General features: G+C 46.8%; 1 protein-coding gene across 1 annotated transcript; it reads left to right on the top strand.

Annotated features, from left to right (window-relative positions):
• The first annotated feature begins 682 nt into the window (after positions 1-682).
• Positions 683-6433, top strand: CD8B (CD8 subunit beta). The gene is made up of 4 exons (XM_009812249.2): positions 683-728; positions 3587-3937; positions 5783-5878; positions 6312-6433. The coding sequence occupies exons 1-4, from the start codon at positions 683-685 to the stop codon at positions 6431-6433; spliced, it is 615 nt and encodes a 204-aa protein (XP_009810551.2).
• Positions 6434-20916: the final 14483 nt, after the last annotated feature.

Raw genomic sequence — 20916 nt, forward strand, 5'->3', positions numbered from 1 at the left:
GTGGGGAGCCCCAGCAGAATTTCCTTATTTTTGTGGTTTTTCAGCCACTAAATTTGTTTGAGGTTTCCTGCTCTTGGCTTCAAAGTTTTCTGTGATGCCCTGCGCCTCTGCTTTATGGCGAGCTAGTTTGGCGTTCGGCATTTTCCATGCCTGGAGAAAAACACCTCCCGCTAAAATTCTGCTAAGAAAACGACCCCGTGGTTCAAATTGCATCTTCTCCTTATTCCAAATGCTTTTTGATTTCAACGGAGGAGAAACCAGCCAAAATTCATCCTTTCCTACTTTTATTTTTAATGCCAAGCTCCTACATTTGTCATTTATAATTGCACGGAGCTAGATTAAAAGGAGGAAAAACTAAGTGATGAAGAAATCATAACAAAATCAATGAGTTTTCTTTTTTTTTCTTCCTAAAGGGGATTTCAGAGGATCCCTTACAGTGCTGGAGAAACGCATGGGGCTGCCACCCTGACGCACACCTGGATTTGGGGCTCGGCACAGAAGAAGCTGCCAGGCTGAGGCTCCGGATGCTGCCACAGCAGATGCTCTTCGGCAGCTGTTGGCGAGAGACATCTGTGCCGAGACGGGGAAGAACCTCCTGGGGTGAAGCCAGCCCTACCACCACGAGGTGACCGTGCGTGGAAAGGGGGAGCTGGTACAAAACCCCTCCGTCGTTGACTCCGCCATGGCCCGGCCGTGGCTCCATCTCTGCATCTGCCTCCAGATCCCAGGTAAGAGGGACACGTCTCTTAAGGGTTGAGGGCAGCTAAAATCATGCTGGAGCCTCTCCTCCACCCCGCTCCAGCATGTAGGATGCGTTGCACAGCATCTGGATGACAGAAGTTTAAATATACAGGCACAGTATAGATCTACAGGATATTATTACCTATCGCCACATAATCTTGGACAATGGCATTAATAACATGCTTTAACTTTTGGTTAGCCCTGAAGTGGTCAGGCAGTTGGACTAGATGATCATTGTAGGTCCCTTCCAACCGAAATCTATTCTATTCTATTCTATTCTATTCTATTCTATTCTATTCTATTCCATTCCATTCCATTCCATTCCATTCTATTCTATTCTATATTTATAGTGCAATAAGTAACAGCATAGACACAGCAAAGTCTGTTTTTACTGCACCCTCTTAGTGCAGATGGACTGCGGGAAGCTGCTGATGGAGAACTTAAAGTAGCACCTATCTACACCACCTGTGTAAAGCAAAGACAATAAACAGCTCATCAAATTTTCTTCTGAATCTGTCCAAGGACTAAAAGTTTCCCAAGGGCCACAGCTGGAATTGGTGTGTTAGAAAACCATGCTGCCTTCTGCTTATTGCAGACAGGTTGCAGGATGTCTGGACTGAATATATACAGTCGATGTCGCGGCAAAGTGGTAGAATTACGCTTTACAGGACAAACTGTGCCATCGGTTCTTAGGTGGAAAGTGTTGAGAGCTTGAAACACCCATTAAATATATATATTAGGGTGGTGGCTCAAGTTGGTCTCCCAAGATGTTGCCCAGCCCAGGTCCACAGCTGCCCAGCATCCTCTCTAGATGTTGTCAGGACTGCAAAGTTTTTTGTTCGCATCGTGTGATGGTCATCCAGCCATGGTGTAACGTGGCCGATTTGGCAGCAAACAGCCCGAGGCATTTTATCGACCCCTATATACAGGTAGTAATATCCTACAGATCTATACGGTGGGGGCCCTGCTGAGAAAACCCCAATAAATTAGAGTTTGCTCTGCACATGCAAAGGAAAAAGGGACAATTTTCAAGCTGCTGCAGGCTGGTCTGGCCAAGCATGTGGAAACAAACCCATCCCACCCCGATTCCCCATGGTGCCCTGTGAGAATATACACCAGGAAAGGGAACAGGGAGGTTTTGGGGGATGAGGGAAAGGGAACAGGGAGGTTTTAGGGAATGAAGGTGCGGCAGAGGATGAGCTTTTCTGCTCTCACTCCGTCCCAGGTCACCCCACCGGAGCTTGACCACTGGTTTAGAGCTGAGCTGAACATTTTCCAGGATCCCTTCTCATCCCTTCTGCTTCATCTAATAATCTCTCCAACAGCGCAAGGAAAAGATTTTCATGGGGGGGTTAAGTTTCCCATGCCCAGCAGAGCCAGACCTCAGGGCAGCCGAGAAGACCTTGAAGCCACCATGCCCCATAGCCACACACATTTCATCCCCTAAAAAAACACACACAGGTGTTTGCCCGAGAAAAGTTAGGGAGGATTGCACTCCAAAACCTGAAAGTTATGTATTTTAATAATTAGAACACATTTATATTGTCGTAGCACCAGAGGATACAGTGAAACACTGTGGCTGCTGTGCAACGTCTGAATTTCGACATTGCAGTATTAGGGCTGAAGCCCGCTCGTCTCTGCAGTGTGCCGGCAGCGATGGGGTCATCGGTGCGGGGACGGAGAAAGCCTCTAGACCTGTGTCAGTCACCAGAGCCCTCTCCTCTGCCTGTCCCCATCGGGGACATGGGGGACATCAGGGCCATGGGCCACGGGGATGGTTTCAGGTGTTCTTGTGGTCATGCAAACCCATTGCCCCACCATTGGGTTTGCAGGGCTGCACGAGGCAGTTTGCAACAACTACTCTAAGCAGCTTTGGGATTTTGAAGGAATAGGGACATTTTAAGATAAAAAAAGCCAAAAAACCTATTTTGTTGAGCTTTTTGCACAGCTTTAAAACACGCCTGGGAAACAGACGGGGGAAGCGAGAGCATCCTTATCTTCGGAGGGCTGTTTTTCACTCAGTCTCAGAATATCTGCAGCTTTGTAGGACTGTTTGCTGAACAGAAAGGATCACAAGTCACCTGTTATCCTTTTCACAAGGACACATCCTCACTCACACACAGACATCGCTCACATCTGCCCAGGCCAAACACATCTCAGATAATTTCCACAAAAGCTGCAAAGCCCAAACAGAGCGATGCGATGCCAAACCAAAGCTGTCAACCCACCGCTACCCCTCAGTCCCTCTCCTTCCCCAGGTCTCGAAATTCATACAAAAATGATGTCGTCTGAAAACTAATATCAAATTGGCTCATTTTGAGATGTTTTGCACATTTTCTGGTCTTATTCTACACCTGAGATGAAGTTTATGGGTGTTGCATCTGTTAAAACAAAAATCCGGCAAATAACTTGAGAGGCTCAAAAAAAATCTGTTGAAAGAGAGGTGAAGCATCTCCAAAAAATGAGAGAGAAAAGGAGGTCAGGAGAGGGACATCCACAGGAGCAGGTGGGGATGCCCTTCCCTGCACATACAGCCCTGAGGACACCCTCAAAATCATCACTCCATCCCTCTCCCTGCCACTGAGCCTCCTCCCTAGATGAGTGTTTACAGGGAAAACTCTACCTGTATAACTAGGCTTGACCAAAAAATAGCTGGGGAATGCAAAAAGGCCTCTGAGGGAATATGGGAGCATCCTGATAAAGATGCTCCTGTTTCTCACTCATATGATCCCCTGGTCTGTGACTACTTAATCTCGTTAAGCCCACAAAGAAAATCTGTACTTAGCATGGAAAAAAAAGTAATGAAAAGAAAATAATAACTATGTATTTCTGTCTTTTTTCTTAGGCTTCTGTACAAATCTACTGTTATCGCAGAGCCCAGGCCATATTTTAGCCCAAACTAACAATAAAACAGAAATTCCCTGTGAGCTGAAGAAGGAGCACGCCGGGGTGTACTGGTACCGCTGGAGCCAGGAGAGGCAAACTTTTGAGTTCTTGATGTTTTCCAACCTGTTGGGCAAAGCCACGTACGGCACAAACATCAGCCAGGACAAGTTTAGTGTCCATGGGACTCATTCCCACACCTCCTACAGCCTGCACATCAGCCACCTCCATGCCTCAGACAACGGCACCTATTACTGCTCCATCTCCCAGTCCTCCCAGCTCCTCCTGGGCAGCGGGACACGGCTTGGTGTAGGTAAGCATCACCCCTGCGGCTCCAAAACGTGCCACTGGCAGGCTGTCATGAGGTCCCCTGAGTAAGGGATGACACGTGTTGGTAGACCCTTCCCACTTTTGAGCTCTAAAGTTGGGGCTCTGGGGTTTTTATGAAGAGACATATGATACCAGAGAAGTCGGAAAATACAGAAAATAACTATATTTTAGGTCAGCTGCGTGTGATAGTCCTTTTGCCACCAGTGGTTGCTTTGCTGTGGTCATGCCTTGAGAACCGCGTTGGTCCTAGCATCTTAGGATCTCCACGGGAAGATGCTCAGCCCCCAATATTGCCATGCCCTGCATTTTTCTCATTCCCTGTAGTATTTTGGATGAGAGGCTGGATGTGTGCCCTGCTCAGCTCTTGGGTCCTCCCGCACCCCGGTTCTTCCTTACCCTTCCTCCAAGTGACAAGAACAGCATCAAGACCAGAGGACATCACCCCTCGCATCGCTGGGGTGGGTCTAACTGGAGGTTTCAAGCCTGTCCTTCACGTAAAGGATTTAATTGGGATTTATTCCTCAAAGCTCACAACCCACCATCACTGGGGAGCTCCAACCAGAAATCAGAGCGATCTGCGGGTGGCATTGGGGGAGCGATGCTTTTCAGACCGTGGGTCGTACAACAGCTCTTTTCAGCTCATTTTCCCTTGACCACCAAGCAAGAGGTGGTGTAGAAAAACGGTGTTTGAAGGAGGATGCAGCCCTTTCTTTGGAGGCTTTTAGGGAAACAAATAACTTATTTAACCAAGATGCAGCTACGGCTGCTGGCTCTAAATCATGCTCAATGGCCCAGCCTTTCTGGTTTTTTTGCAAATATGCCCTGCACCTTGAGCTGGCTGAGAAATCCCTTTTGGATTCTTGCTGGCTCGAAGAAAAGTTGCTTTAAGATAAAGGAGAACTCTTTTTTATCAATTGGGCACATATCTATGTGCAAAGCAAAGCATGAAAAAACAGGGCTGAAATTCAGCATGATCAAGGACACTCCGATTTAAAACTAAACACCAGCAGGTGTTCTGGGAGGACTCAGGTCTTGCTGGGTATTTTCTTTTTTTCCTTTAGTACACATGATAAAACAAATTGTCTTTAAGTTTCTTTTCTCGAAGTCTATTAAAATGTAAGGGAGAAGTTGTCCAGATAAATCCCAGGCACCTGATGTCTCACCTTTCCGTGTAAAAGAATGGTGGTTTCCGTAGGAATTTCAGTCCTGGATAGAAGCAGAAAAAAATAGTTTTGAATCACCCAAAATTTTGAACAAGTGCAGTTTGAGCAGTCAGATGAACAACTGTTTAGTGACATTACTGGGGTATTTTCCTGACCAACTTTACAGAGAAGTGAATGTGCTCCACTGTAATTCAGATACAACATAATAAATCCTGCCCTCATTTTATCAGAAAAAAAAAAAAAAAGTCCAATTTTGAGCAAAGATTAGAGCAAACTGAACATGGAAAAGATCCAGGGACCCCTTAAAACCTCCCAGTGCTACTGAAATCTCCTGCTAACTGTGATTTCATGCAACGGTGATGAGATGGAGCCTGGCAGTAAATGTAGCTCGAGGAAGTTTCCTTTTTCCCTGCTTTATCCTTCTGCCCTTGTTTGCCTGGTACCTTGTTTTATTAACACCTTTACAAGCTCTTGATAACTTCTATGGCCACCAAGAGGTTCAGGTCAAGCTGCCGACCCCTCCGGATAACCCAGCCCTTTGTGGGTGTCCCTGGATGGGGCTAGTTTTAAAAGCCAACATTTCCAGCCATTCTTGCCTGCCTGTTTGAGATCTCTGCTGCACTTGGCACCATATTAACCACCCTCTTCTCCTCCTTATCCACCAGTTGATGTTTTGCCTCTGCCTCCGAAGGCCACTCAGGCACCTCTCTCCAAAAAGCCCATGCAGTGCGTAACCAAAAGCAAAGCTGCTGGCAAGAAAGGTACGGCACCGATCGGCTCAGGCTGCCTTGAAAAAGGGGTTTGTTGAGCTCCTGTGGGTCCCCAGGGTTCAGCTGGACTTTTTCCTGGGGTGGGGGCAACAGCGTGACCCTGCAGGGGCAGGCATCTGGGTCCACCTAGACCCACCACTCTGGATCGAGCTGACCTCTGCCTTTAAGATAGGTTCCCTGGGATATACAAGGGTTTAGGGGCCAGGATGTATTTCAGTTTAGGCTACCGTGACTCATAGCTAAGTTTCTTGCAATGCCTTCGGGTGTAATGCATCCTCCAAGGGATACCCCAGGGTGATGGTCATGTCCTCCATGCCTCCTCTGAGGACCTGCCTTGCTTTTGTCCCTTTCCCACCCCACGCTCCATCCCCAAAGCTGCTGGGGCAGGGTGGTGCCAGGTGCTGAGTCCTCTCCTGCTCTCCAGGTGCCTGCAGCCCCCTGGTCTGGGTCCCGCTGGCCACCGGTGTCCTGATCCTCCTGCTGAGCCTGGTCCCCACCGCCCACCGCCTCCACCGTAAGCATCCTGCCAGCCTCCGGGGACGATGAGGGGTGTCAGGTCCCGGGTCAGCCCGGGAGCGGGATGGGGAACTGGGAGGCTGTCCCCAGGCTGATGGACACTGTCTCTCCCCAGGTCTACGGCGGAGGCTGTGGCTTCGCATCCACAGGCAGTAAATCGCACCGGCTCCCCCCACCTCGGGCAAGCAGGGAGAAGCTACGGACCCTCCATTGCATGGTGCTGAGCCCTGCCTGGATGTGACCCAGGAAGGACGTTACAGGGGACAGACATGGGCTTGCACTGCAAGACAGACATTTCTTTCCTGCGACAGGCCACGACTTTAACATTTTTCCCTGACACAACAGCTGGCGAAAGGATCGGGCCGGATCCTGCAGCGTGCTGAGCATTTCTCAAAGGGCACCGAGCAGAGCGAACGCCGCGGCTGGCTCTGCGCTGGGGGCACCGGGGCTCTGTACCGAGGGGTTCAGGTGGGCTGGAAAGACGCTGTGAGCTCCTCGGCTCTCCTCCGTGTCCATCTGTAGGACAGCACGAAGGTGCTTTTGGTTTGCTCCTGCTAAGACTGGTTGATAAGACTTTGCTAACGAACACTTTGAGAGCAACCAGCAGATACAGGGGCAGGTCATGGCAGAGCTTGTAAAGGCCCTGTACGGGCATGTTCGTTAGCAACAGTGAATATATAGCTCAGCCATTTTGCTCTGCAGCCTGGTGTCTTGTGGCCCTGCTCGGTGAGGGACATGGTTGCGTGGCGAGCAAGGAACCATGGCCTCTGCCCAAGCAAGAGTTAAAGCAGAGCAAAAGCTCCGGGGGGAGCAGGTCTGGGAGGGTGTCTTCTCCCATGGGAGACTGCGAACAGCCAGGAGTGGGAGAGGAAAGCCAGACAAAGCGATGTACCAAGGCCAAACACCTGGCACAGCCTGAAGGCCAACACCGCCTCTGAGAGCAAACAGAGGCGACCGGGAGCTGGCCCTCAGCCCAGCGCCATGGCACAGCCGGTGCGAATTGCCCTGAGTGATGCCCGTACGTGCTGAGCCCGGAGCGTGCTGAGCCCTGAGCAATATCCATGTGTGCTGAGCCCCAAGAAATGCCCATGTATGGTCAGCCCCGAGCGACGCTCGCATGTGCTGAGCTGCAAGTGATGCCCATGTGTCCTGAGCCCTGCGTGATACCTTCATGTGCTGAGCCCTCAGTGATACCTGCGTGTGCTGAGTGCTGAGCTCCGAGCAACGCCAGAAGCCGAGTAGGTCTCCACAGGGACGTTAACAAGGTTCAGCCGCTGCCCGGGGCTGCAAGGCTGATGTGGGGCTGGAAATTCGGCATCTTGCTGAGCGCAGGCAGTGGGCGCTTACCCTCGGATGCATCCCCAGCCCCACATCTCTGCTCAAACACGGGCACAAGCGCAGGGCTGCATCAGCTGCAGTGAGCGCAAGGGGAAGGTCATCCAGACATCTCCTGTCCCCGGCACGGGTGGGAAGGCCAGCAGCTATTTTTACTGCTGGGGAAGCAGCAGAGATCTCCTGTCCTGCACATCGCCTGTGTCCTTACAGCTGTCCACGAGCCAAGGGTGATGTGGCTCCAGAGTCCCCAGGGCTGGGGCAAACGCAGGCGTGGGAAGAGCTTGTGCAGGTGTAAAACATCGCAGTCGCACAGCAGCATCCCTCTGGCCTTACCCTCCCTCCCCTCCCAGCTGCAGGGAGCTGCCACTCTCCACTTTAATGTAGATTTTTCTGGAGGGCTTGATCTCAAACCCAGCCATGGGTGCTCCTGGAGATGGATGTTTCCCCTAAATGATGCGGTAATAAAGCTGGCAGCGGTGCACGCCGAGCTGGCATTCCTGGGCTGTGATGCTCACCCAGGCGCTCAGGCCACCCAGCTGATGGCTGCAGGGGACACCGACCCCAGACCCCATCCCACCATCAACAGCCACAGGGACGGGTCCCTGAGCATCTCAGCCTTCGGCACGTCAGGTACCTGCGTATTTGGGGCTCTGCGAAAGCTCAAATGAACTAACCCCACAGTTTTTCTACCTTGCAAGCGCTCAGTATGCAGAGCTTCACGCCAGGAGCAGATGATTTTTATGATACGTATTTTTTACAGGACAGATACAAGGAAACACCTTTGAAACTTTCCAAAGGCAAAGATTTATTCTGTAAAAACCAGGGTTTTTCCCTCTGCCTGCAGCTGCTCTCAAAATCCCAGCTCTATTTCCCACACTTGAGGCATCCTGACCTTAAAGTCCACCCCTGCTTCACGTCTCCCACCTCTCACCCAGCAAAGAAGATGGGCTCCCATGGCCAAGTGGCCGGGGCCGGGTCTGGGCAGCAAAAGGTAGGCTGTGACAGCCCTCTCCCATGGGAAGGTGAGCAGCCTCAGGGATATCCCTGACCAGTCCGCTCCTCCTCCCTCCATCCCCACGGTGTCCAACCCTCACTGAAACTACCTGGGATGGCACCATCTTGCCTTGACAGACTTCAGCCACCAGATTATCCCAACTCTAAAAATATCCGTACAAAGGACAGAGATTTCCTCCTCGGCTCTCTGCCCACAGGTGAATAATCCTAACAGGCAGCAAAGAATTTGCTCAGCTTCTGAATTCCCCAATTTGACTTTGTTGTTCCTTTGTAAATTGAAAAAAAAAAAAAAAAACCCAACATCCATCTTATCTGTGTGCAATAAAATCAGGAGAGGACAGCAACAGTCAAGGATGCTACTGTCCTGTTGAAACACAGGTTTAGGCAGTTCAGCAATGGAAAAGATGAAAAATTTTTACGAATTCCTATCATCATCAATAGGGTGTTTTAAGACAGTAAACCTCGGAGAGATTTTAGCGGCAGGTTTCACAAATGCAAGAGATGGTGGAAAAAATCACCTCCTGTTTCATAGACTGTTTTCCCAGAGCATATACAAGAAAGAAACAGAAGCACTAATAAAAAGATGCTTTTACATCTGACAAAATTAGCCCAGTCCCCTGATATCTGCAACTTCTTTAGTTTTCTTTCCTACCTCATCACTGTGCTGAGGGCACGGTGACAATACCAGCCAAGGGTCAGGGACGCCGTGTTGTGGCACATGGGGGAAAAGCGTGCTTCCATCGTGAAAACTAATGGGAAAATATTTCTGTGCATCTCTGCTAATGGCACTGTGCCCAGATCAATGGAGGGAGAAATACAGGTAACAGCATCACCCATCACAATGTCACCCCTGCTGTGATGTCCTGGCAAATGAGAGTCCCTAATTTATTCCTTGTTTCCTTCTGAGGATGGACCAGCCTTCCCCTGTCTCCCGTTGTCACCCTCCTCCCAGCAACAAGGAATATCCATACCTAGAAGGGAAAATAATGGGATTTTGTATATAACCCCGAAACCTCGAGTCAACAGTTAATAAATGATGTCACCTTAAATGACAAAAGGAGATGCCACAAACAAATTGAACAGAGACAAAAGGCCTTTGAATAGGACAAGGAGGTTTTTGCAGATCTATGGGTTTAAGTCCAAAGCTTTATCTGTGCTGTGCCCAGCCCCGCAAATCATCAGGCAAAGAACTCTAGAAGAGGTCAAAAATTACATGTTGCAGTAATCCATTATTATTATTATTATTTTACATTATTTTATATTCTCTATTTACATTTATATTCTACGTATGTTCTATATTCTATATAGAATATTTACTATATTATAAAAAAGACTACCATTAGTCTTTCAATAAACAGTGCATCCATATCTTGAAAGCATTAAAATATTCAAAGGACAGAGAGCAGAGCAGAAATAGAGGTATTTGAGGCATTGCAGTAAATAGTCTTCATGTTTTTGTAAAACTTCTCTAAATGGATTAAAAATAAATTGTCAGTCTTTCCAGAACATCTCAGTTGCTGATCTAATATTGGCAGTGCCCAATTTTTCTTTATTCTTTTAACCTGCCCAGTCGTTTTTATGTGGAGGGCTGGTGATTTTATAATACAAACAAGTAAATATAAATCTGGTGCAGTTGAAAACATTCAATTGAAAAGAAGCTAGTGACACGAGATCGGAGGTTATATCTGATATTAAAGCTCCTAAATACATAAAAAAAAGAATTTTGCAGAGTCACAAACACAGCTGAGTTGGGCACACTAATGGAGAAAGGGTGACTAGCATCTCTAGTGAATGATTAAACTTGAAATCCATGCAAAAGGAAAGGAGATACATATGTCCATGGGTGCTGTTTAAATTCCTTCCAACTCATCCTTGGCCAGAACGTCTCCAGTCACGGTAGCTGCTTATTAAGTATCTCCTCCTGGCAGGAAAAATGGATTCACAGCAGGACTTCTAGGCATCCAGACCGGACTTGTTAAATGGGAACTTCTACAAGTCTTTTTCTGTCGCCGTATAAAACCAGGTATGTCCCACAAACTGCAAGAAAAATCCCAGTTTTTACTTGCTGCTCCTGAATCCCGTTAGTGCACAGACACAGCCCTACACACACACAATTCTCTTCCCCATCTTTCAGAAGCATCCAGCGCACAAAAGCCCTCTTCCACCCACAGCACACACCAACTTACCTGGCTACTCCGCTAGTTCATATATCAAACCATCTACAGGAACCTTAAATATAGATATATTGTATCATATATGTTGATGGTTATTTATATTGACAATTTTAGAACTATATATTATTATATATAGTTATAACATATATTATATATTACAGTTAAAATATATATAATATATTCAATAGAGTTATAACTTATATATTCTATATACCCATATTATATATATTATTTTCTATATTATGTGTTATATATCTCATATATTTAGCTATATATGTGTTATTATATATACATTGACAGTTATATAGATTGGCAGATACCTATAGAAAAAACCACTGGGGAAGAAAAAAACTACCTTCAGGCAGCATAAATACTTCTTCCCTGTATGTACCTGGACTTCATCGCATTTCATTCAATAAACCAGAAGTAGTAATATATTAAATTTCTGGTTTATACAAAGCAGAAATGGTTTCTTTACTATTATTATAATTTTTATTCAGTATTATTTCTGGTTATTAAATTAAATATTATTTGCTGAAATAAAAAAATATTTGTGTCTATCAATATATCTATAGTGCATGCACTCAGGGTAAGATCTGCAGCTTCTGTGGAATTATATACAAATATTTATTATTTCAGCATTCAAGTAACTGGAACACATATCAGACCGAGTTAAAAATCTATCTGTATAAAGTATTTATTTTGCTTCTCTACCACCTTGCTATAGGAAAGATTACTTTGAATTAATACACCAGTGGTTCTTTCGCATGAAACAAAACTCCCCCATGCTTTATATATTTGCAACAGGACAGAAGGTTTAATATTCCTTCCATGGCCATTTGTTTTATCTGCTAAAGTTAGATTTCTCAGTTAGCCTTTAAGGTATCCAAGCGTATGAAGGGGGACTGCATTGAGCTTTTAATTAGGGGAATATCGGTAGCACTATTTGCACTTTCTGATCTAGTTAATAAATTAAAACCAGATGTGAAACACTCCAAAAAATCCCAATGATGGCATCAGCGCGGAATTTTTTCTCTGCCAGGTACAACATATCTTGTTGCAACGGGGATCTCACACCACCAACTTATTTAGTTCATTTAACATAAAAACCCAAAAAACCCTAAGATGAGTCACTCACGGAAAGCAGCTGGCAGTCAATATGAAAAGGAAACCTGCTCAAATGGCAAAGCCTTCTCCATTCTCTCCGAAAAGCTCCTTGGAGGGGTTGGGAGCCCTCATGCAGCCAGGCTGACGCCAACGCCCAGGATCTCGTCTCCTTGGCTTTTTTTGGGTTGGGCAATGAGTAAGGACTAAATTTCATCTTGCCCAAACTGGACCTAGCCTCTGCATCACGCAGCAGAAAACGTGACTCTGCAGAAATCATGGGTGTCTGCAGGTGAAGCCTTGCAACGTTGAGTTTTTCAAGGGCTTGAGCTCTGCCAAGGAACACCAAAAAATACCTGATTTCCCCATGTAGATCATGGGGAGCAACAGATGCCTCCAAAGCAAAGCGATGAGCCCACAAGCCGGTACCAACCACTGGCACCCCACCTGCTGTGGTCAGCCCCATGTCCCACCCCACATATTCCTGCACCCTGCGAGCACGATCCCTGGGAGCCTTACCCAGCCCAAGGTGCAAGCTGCGTTGGTTTTTCTGCTCTCCTTCTCTGCTTGTGGTTAAAACATCCAGCCAGGAGGTTGGGCACCAAAATATGGGGTGCAACCAGCCTCCCTCCCCGCCAGGCTGGGCAGGGAGGAGGGCTGTGGCTTAGGAGACATCTCTGTCCCCAGAGCTACTCGTGTGATCTCGCCCACCACGTTTCCTGTTGCTTCCTCCCAGCGCGGAGAGCCGGGGCTGCAGGCCATGCAGGCAGCATGAAATGCAGCAGAAAACTGGGGTGTTGGGCAGCTGCCTCCGGGGACAGGCAGGGCATTCTCAGAGGAGCTGGGTGCAGGCTGCTCTTCCAAGTTGCAGCGCAGTCCGAGGCAGAAACCACAGCCGAGTCCCACCATATCTGACACCTCTTCAGGTACCACCATGGGAGGAGACGGTGGGCTGCTGAGGGCCCTGCAGCCGGCTCGCAGGCAGGGTCACAGGCAGAACCGCTGCCGTTCCTCGGCAAGGTTGAATCGTTGTCCAGCCTAAGCACGAGATGAACTCGCTGGCTGATGTCTCAGGGAAAGGTGCTGGCCTGTGCTGACACCCAGCTACAGGGCTTCAAAATATTATGCCTTAACATCAGCACCCAATGCAAAATTCAAGTTGGGATGTTTCCTATCAGTCTCTTCAAAAAAATTGAGAAAAAATATTCCTGGGGGCTGGGATTGTATATTCCTGCCCTGAGCAACAAGCTGCAAATAACAGTGCTGTTATTAAAATATATGTCTCAAGTCATCTCGATGCAAGAGGAAACGAGTCAGAGCAGTGGTGGAACAGCCTTTACTAAAATATACGCCTTTCCTCAGGTCGTTTTGTTTTAATCTGACTCACCCATCACTACCATAGCCAGGATAATTTTGATATAATTTAGAAATGTGGGTCTCATCCCACTGCGCAGAGCCCGAGCTGCCATCCCCAAGGAGATGCCGGGGGAAGGCAGCTGCTGCCATGCAAATCCTCCTGGTTCCCAAACCTGGGTCCCTCCTCACCTCCCCAAAGCTGGGACACAAACTGAGCTAGCTGACCAGGGTCAAACATCTTTCCTGGCCTCTTCCAAAAGGCATCCAGGGTGCCCTGAACTGTAAAATAGAGAAAGGAAAAACTCACCAGCCTTCTCTGCCCTCTCCCAGCACCGCAGGTGTCTTGCTCGAGGTCCCAGGTAACCACAGAATTGCTCCGATGGGCTCTGCTGTTGGGATGAGGGGGTGTGATGCGCCAAAGATGGCCATAGCATCCTCAATGGTGTCATTTATGGGTGGGCACACCATGGAGGAGCTGGCGATACAGCCCCTTCTCCCATCCCTGTGCCACTCATGGCTGCGAAGCAAGAAAGGGAGAGTCTCAAAGGGTTGTGGAAAGAGTCCTGTCCCACCATGAGCAGACAGGGACATGGACACAGGGCCTGCAGGGCTGGGTGCTGCTGCCCTGAAGGGCTGGAGCCACATGAAGCTCAAAGCATCTCCAACCCGTCATCTTCCAGCTCACGTAACTGCAGACACAGGTTGGAAAGCCATAGGCAGTTCATGTGTATGTATCTCCTGCATCCTGAATGTATGCACACCCAGAAAACAGTTTCTTTCTCTGTGCAATGGTAACCACATGAAAGAGTTGGACCCTGCCCTTTTCTCTCACTATCTGTGATGCAGAGGACAGAGGTGTTGGGAGATCTATGGAGAACTGCAGAATACATTCTTGGGATAAATGTCCTTGTGCAGGGCCAACAGCTAAGGAAGATTTAAGTGTTCTGCATTAAAGAATGAGATAATTGGAAAATTAATAGTGTTTCAGAGGAAATGGATGTCAAGTTTTGTAGCAAATGGCTTCCTTAAAATGACACATTGTATTGAAAACTCATAGTTAAGAATATAAAAATGACTGGTTTGGTTCAGAGCAAAGGTCTGTCCAGAGGACTATTCTGCCTCCAACACTGGCTACGAGCAGATGGCTAAGGAAAAATAAGGACAAGACAATCACATATGACACTTTCCCTTAATATTCAGACTATTTTAACTAAAAAGGTTTCCTGAGCCCGTTGCTATCTATTGAGTTACCCACAAGGGACCTCTCTTCCAAGCATTTGTTCAGGCTCTGCATCCTCAGTGTCCTTTGGCAGGGACATCCATGGGTAAAGGACGACTTCATCTGCTTTCAGCCTCACCAGCATCAGCTTATCTGCTGCCCCTTGCTTTCTGTATTGGAAAAGGCAGTGAATAATCAATCCCTCTCCATTCCCTCCCAGCCACTCACGATTCCAGAGACCTTTAGTGTATATCCACTTAAATCATGTTTTCAGGCTAAAGAATCCTAGCCTACCTACACAAAACCCATCTCAGACCTCCGATCCTCCATTTTGCCCTTCTCTGAACCTTTTCTGATCCTACTACTACTTTTTTGAGTCCCCTCTTTGAGATGAGGGGTGAGACCAAGACACAGCATTCAATTATACAATGCATTGGACCATGCGTTGACCATGGATTGGATCATTGGAGCATACGATGACATACCTGTGTTCTCTGTTTTATATCCGATTTCTTTCCCACCTGCTAACATCTGATTTGCTTTTCCTGCTGGGCACTAAGTTGATGTTCCCATGGTAGTACCTGTCTTAACCCAAATTTTCACCCCTGAATGGCAATATTTGGCTCTTTATTTTATAGCAAAGCCAGGACTGGTTTTCCTTGCATGCATCACTTCACATTCACCTACTCCAAATTACACCTGCCTCTGTATTGCCCAGTCTCTGAAAGATCTTTCTGCGGTTCTATATTTACAATACATATATGCAAGTAAATTAATGTGCATAAAAATAAAGTTTGCAGGATATGTTTTAAACATGAATTGTTATATGGCTACTGAGCCCAACACTCAGAAACAGGGTGGGAGCAGTACACCTAGGAGAACAGGTATGGAAAGAATAACCACACACTTCTTTTCACAGTAAGGGGGGGGGGATCAGGCTGTTAAAAGTGAAATTCTTAAGACCGAATTTAGTTTGTTTTGTTGATGATGGGAGAACATTAAACCAGCTGCTGCCTTTTGATGCAGCCATCTCTCCTCCCCTCTGCCTCTTTTGAACAAGGTATTGTGGCTTAGGGTTGCATCTTACAGGTCTAATTCTACAGCGAGGGTTGGGGTTTTTTTCAAGTAAATGCAAAATTGGGAGGAAATAACAAGTGCACAAGCCAGCCAACGCTATTAATAGGACCACAAAATGGATGAAGCAAGTAATCTCAAGCAAGCCACAGGTTTCCATACTGCCAGCACTGTCAGCAGGAGGGGTGGATAATTAGAGATGAGAACACTTCCTCCGTTCCACTAGCTGTAACCAAGTCCAGAAATTAAAGTTCCCTCTCAAAGATGTTAACAGTAAAGACGCACAGCAATACCCTGCTCTGGGAAAGTCCTCCTGCACCACGCAGATGGGCCCAGAAACTCCCTGGGGTATCTCCACCCGGCTTTCCTGCCCAAGGTCTTCAGGGAGGAAGGTCAATGTGCAGCAAGGAAGGAGACCAGACATGACAAGACTCTGGATTGATGGAGACAGAAGTCAGCTCCCAGGGTATGAGACCCTGGAAGGGGGCTGAACTAGGAGGACAACTGCCAAACAGTGCCTCAAACCCAACAGAAATTTGATTGTGGGAACTGGAAGTGAGATAACGAGCCCAGCTGACCAATTAAAGACAACCTGAACTGCTCTTCAGACAAAAAATTGTACACTGGAGCTACACAGATGATTTTCCTTTTTCTAAGGACAGCCAATAGTCACTGCTAGAAAATACAAAGTCTTTCTGTAGTTCTGGACTGAATCTCTGTGGTGTTTAGGAGATTGGAGCCACAAAAAACTCCACCTGTCTACTACCAACTCCAGCTGTGGCACTGGCGGAGTAAATTGTCACCAGTCCCCAAAAGATGCCATCACGAATTGCTGATTTACCAAACATCTGCACAAACCAGCTCCGCAGCATGGAGAGAGAAGGTGCAAGAAGCCTGTGGAAGGAAAACCCTCAGCACATTCAGGTTTTCTTGTATCAAACTCTCCACTGAGGTATCGACAAGCATGGAGATTACGGAGATTTTTTGACCCAGCAATCAGGTTAAATGTCCACACCATGGAGAGATGAGAGTGCAGGAGTGTTTGTGATTTGCATATTGTATTTTAAGGTATGTGATATTTACACTACGAGTACCCAGAAGAGAGTGCAGTATTGGCCACTGAATTGGAAACATACAGCTACAGTGGAAAGATGGTGTGTGAGTATCTGGTGTGTGACAGTTTCACTTGACATTCTCCAAGCCCCTTCAATGCTGCAGCTTTACAAAGAAAAGGGGGCAGCAAGTTGCTCATAAACCACAGCTTCAGTTCACACCGGAAAAGTCGTATGCTATGGTCTCAACATTTTTTTTTCCCTCTGAAACAGAAGTTTGTGATTTGTAATTAAATTTTGAAATCTTCATTAAAAGTTTCCATTCCTCCTTACAAAAGAGATCCTTCAAAGGTTAACAACAGGAAGAATCAGCAATGCTGAAGCAAACACAATCTGGTGTCACACCCTGAGTTACCATCACTGATCACTTGCAGGGATCAAGCAGGACCTGCTCATCATCAGCAACGCTGCATCATTGCTTAGCAATGGGAAGTCCTTCTGAAGCCCTACGAGGAGACACCATGGGCAACAGAAACAACGGACCTGAGAGAGCACCGTCATTTTGATGCTACTTTTGTGTCTACCAGCATAACTCCCATGTCCTGAGATGTGCTCCTGGTGCCAGTCACACAATACTGTGAGATGTCCATGAAATGTCTGATATTACTGATGCTAAGAAGCTGAAGAGTTTCTTACCACTACACAAAAGTCACTGATCCTTCCACCAAATGACTATGAAATCAATCATATCTGAAACTCAGCACCTCCTCCAGCTCTGATGCCCCAGGCTCCCTCTCACTTCCCATGTCTTCTCTGTTAAATGGATGTAAGCAAGCACAGAGAAAATTAATCCTAAACTCACCGCTTGCCAAGCCCCATTCCAAAGATGTGGATCCTGTCAGTCTGTCTCTTCACTGTGTGGTTTTGCCTCCTCTGTCCTTGCTCCTGTCTCCTTTTGTTTAATTGTTTGACATTAATAAAATACAGATCTAGGCTTGCCTTAGTATATAAAGATTATCCTCAGTCATAAGCAACTTAGGTTGGAGTTCACCAGCAATCAGAGCCCTGCAACCTTAGCTACGAGTAAAATGAAACTTATGGGTAGGTTTGGGAGAAAAAAGAAATTACCTTCTGCTGTCTAACCAACCTGTCTGGTCTCCTGCCGTCTCTTATACAATGCTCTGCAGATGTAACTGGCTGGCTGAATTTTTTCTCCCTTAGTCATATCATCACTGTGGCACCACAATAGAAATTACTAATAAAACATGTTATGAATGCCAGTGTTTCACTGATTTGACTTAGGTCTTCAGTCTAACAATGACAAGTCTACTGCAAAATATCATCTAAAGGATAAACTGCCAATCCAGAGTACGCTAAAGTCAAAGGGATTTCTTAATTAATCTCATTAACCACCTACCCCTCCCAGTTTTGGAGTAGGTCATCAGTGTAAAACATACATATACTGATCTAAATTATATATACAAGTGTTTATTTTAAATTAGAGTTTTTCCTGGAGGTCCTGTTTATGCCTGGAGCTTTTTATAATCAAATAATTGCCGTTGCAACTGGTTTAGTTGTTTTACTATGCAAAATAGAAACAGCTTTGTGCTAAGCGGTACCTAAACACAGAAGCCATAAAAAGATGATCCCTGTTCCAGCTAATTTATTATTTAGGAGAGATGAGATGGGGGCACAGGAAAGGGCTGGTTTCATCTGATAACACACAGACGTCTCCATCGGAGCTACACTTCCCTGGTGCCCTCTCTGGCCAATGAAGGGTGTCCACGCTGAAAAGAGATGCATGACAGCCCACTTACAGCTATATCTCTCCACTGACAATACGCTTTTGTCTTGCCTTAAAAGGATATATTCATTAGCAGTTTATTGTAGGCAGCAGAATAGCTCCCCCTGAAGCCATCGCCAGTGACTCCCCAATGTCGCCCTTCTCCAGCACAAGGGACAAGCGTCAGAAGAGACAGGGGCTGGTGGTATCTTTCGTGTAGTGCTGAGTCACAAAGCACTTCAGCAAATAAAAGTATGAAGAGGAAAAGGAGAGCTCTGAACGGTGATGCAGAGCCTGGGGTCTGAACATGACACAGGAAACGTTGGCCTCGCATGGAAACCAGTTCAATCCGTGAGCCACAAGGACCAAGATCAAGAACACCTCTACATCCAGGAAAGGAAAGTCTGGGCTCCAGTTTGATACCTGGGACTGATTCAAATGAAATTTACAGAGATAAGAGAGAAGAAAGATGTCCCTACTAATAAAGTCAATAGCCCTTTATGGATGATCCTTCAATTGTATAGGTTCTCCCAGCACAACCATCACCACAACTCTGAGGACATGCACTACGTGCTGTAGGTAAGCTCTACAGCAGAGTGAGAACCTAGTCCTGACAAACATTCAGTCCCCACATCCTCGTTTGCCAGCACATTAATTTCCATTCAAACCACGCTGAATGACGGGAATTGGGAATTTTCCTACTTTGGTCTCAGGGGGATCGTGCTTTTGAAATTTCATTTTCTGACAGAGTTGTGATAGTGATGGAAGTGGGGGGGAACTCACACAACAATCCTGATGGGTGGCAGGAACCAGCTCACTTCAGCGTCTCAGAAAACATAAGACTTGACTTTAGTCATCTACAAGGCAGGCCGATGGTTTCAGTTCCTTGCCTACGTTCCTCCCTCAGCCCATGAAGACAGGCGCTTCCCATTAAAAAGGGAGGATGAATTCTACTTAGGATAAGGAGAATAAACTGCTCACTGAAACCAGAAGGAGCCTACACAAGTAGCATCACTTGATGTCTCATCTGGAGACAGCTGGAGAACCTTGGAAGAACCTCAAGCCTGATATTCACATTTGCTTGACGGGATTTTGAGATCTGGATCCTTGTAATGTGGTTTAATTAACGAATCCTATTTTCTCTTTATTTTGCCAAAACCTGCTCTATTTCAAGTAGACATCACAAGCATCACAGCCTCATGAAAGTAAGAATTTCACACATCTCAGCAGACCTAACAGCAGCTTTCCTCACTCACCAATATGCTTTCAAGCCCAGTGAAATAAACCCGGTTCCTAAATCATTTTCCATAACTCATCTCTAAGTAGCAGCCACAATAGCAATGGCATCAAAGTCAGCAGCACCTGGTTTCTGATGTGCCCAGGAAAAGGGGGCTTTCTTTGCAAAGGAGTAATAGAAAAACACCTTGCACAGAAAAATAAACAGGAAAGCCAGGAAGTTCCAACCAAAGAAATAAATAATACATCAGCCCACAGCCTTGCAGTCTGGTGAAACTGTTGCTATTGTATGTGCAAAGTTCCAGGAAGCATCACCCATACCCACATGCAAGTGGTCACTTGGAAGCAGCAGCAAGGGCTCTCTCCGTTGAAGCATGCAAGGGCTTTTTTGGCAGGGCGGAAGCCCCTGTGGTTGGAGAAGAAAACCACAAGATGTTTTTAAAAAAAAAAAAGTGCATACCCCTGGGGCATGGGGCTTTCTCAGTGGGTTTCAGATCACAGACCACCTGCCTTGCACAAAGCAGCTTGTGCAGAGCAATTGCAAAGAAGAATTGTAAAGAGAACAATCGAGCACCTGAAGAACTCAGCTGAGCAGCAGCAACGCATGTGCTTGGAGATAAATAATACGTATGGATACATGCCATGAAACATCTGTGTCTTGCTTGCTGGCTAATAAAATACAGTGTGCTCTGCCATCCGCACGAGCCCCCTTGAGTGCGCGCAAGCAAAGGCAGGAGAATCCCTGCCAAGAAACACAACCTGGGGCCTCCAGCCAAAGCACGGGGCTTGTCCGCGACTTGTGCGGAGCTGGAGCTGCTGTGAAGCCCTAGACGGCTGGGATGCAGCAGGCTGCGGTGGCTAATCCTGCCTCAGGCAGGAGTGTCATCAGTCTGAGTCTCTAGGGAAGTCATCGAGGCAAAATCCTTGAGGTACCATTAAGATCTGATAATGATAAGCGAGCCCAAATTCTGGATTAGAACTGAATTTCTTCAGAAATCTCTTTTTTCCTTAATTTTGCCGCAGATGCTGACCACCGTCTCTTTACCCCAGAGGATCCTGATGACATCACATCCCCTCCAAAGAGCGACGCAGCCTCCTAAGTCAAGCAAGAAAGATCGTCTCTGCTCCGCCGCACCTTCCCCGAGGACGGCCACCCCTAGGAGAAG

Source organism: Gavia stellata, chromosome 5 (assembly GCF_030936135.1).
Source record: "Gavia stellata isolate bGavSte3 chromosome 5, bGavSte3.hap2, whole genome shotgun sequence".
NCBI lineage: Eukaryota > Metazoa > Chordata > Aves > Gaviiformes > Gaviidae > Gavia > Gavia stellata.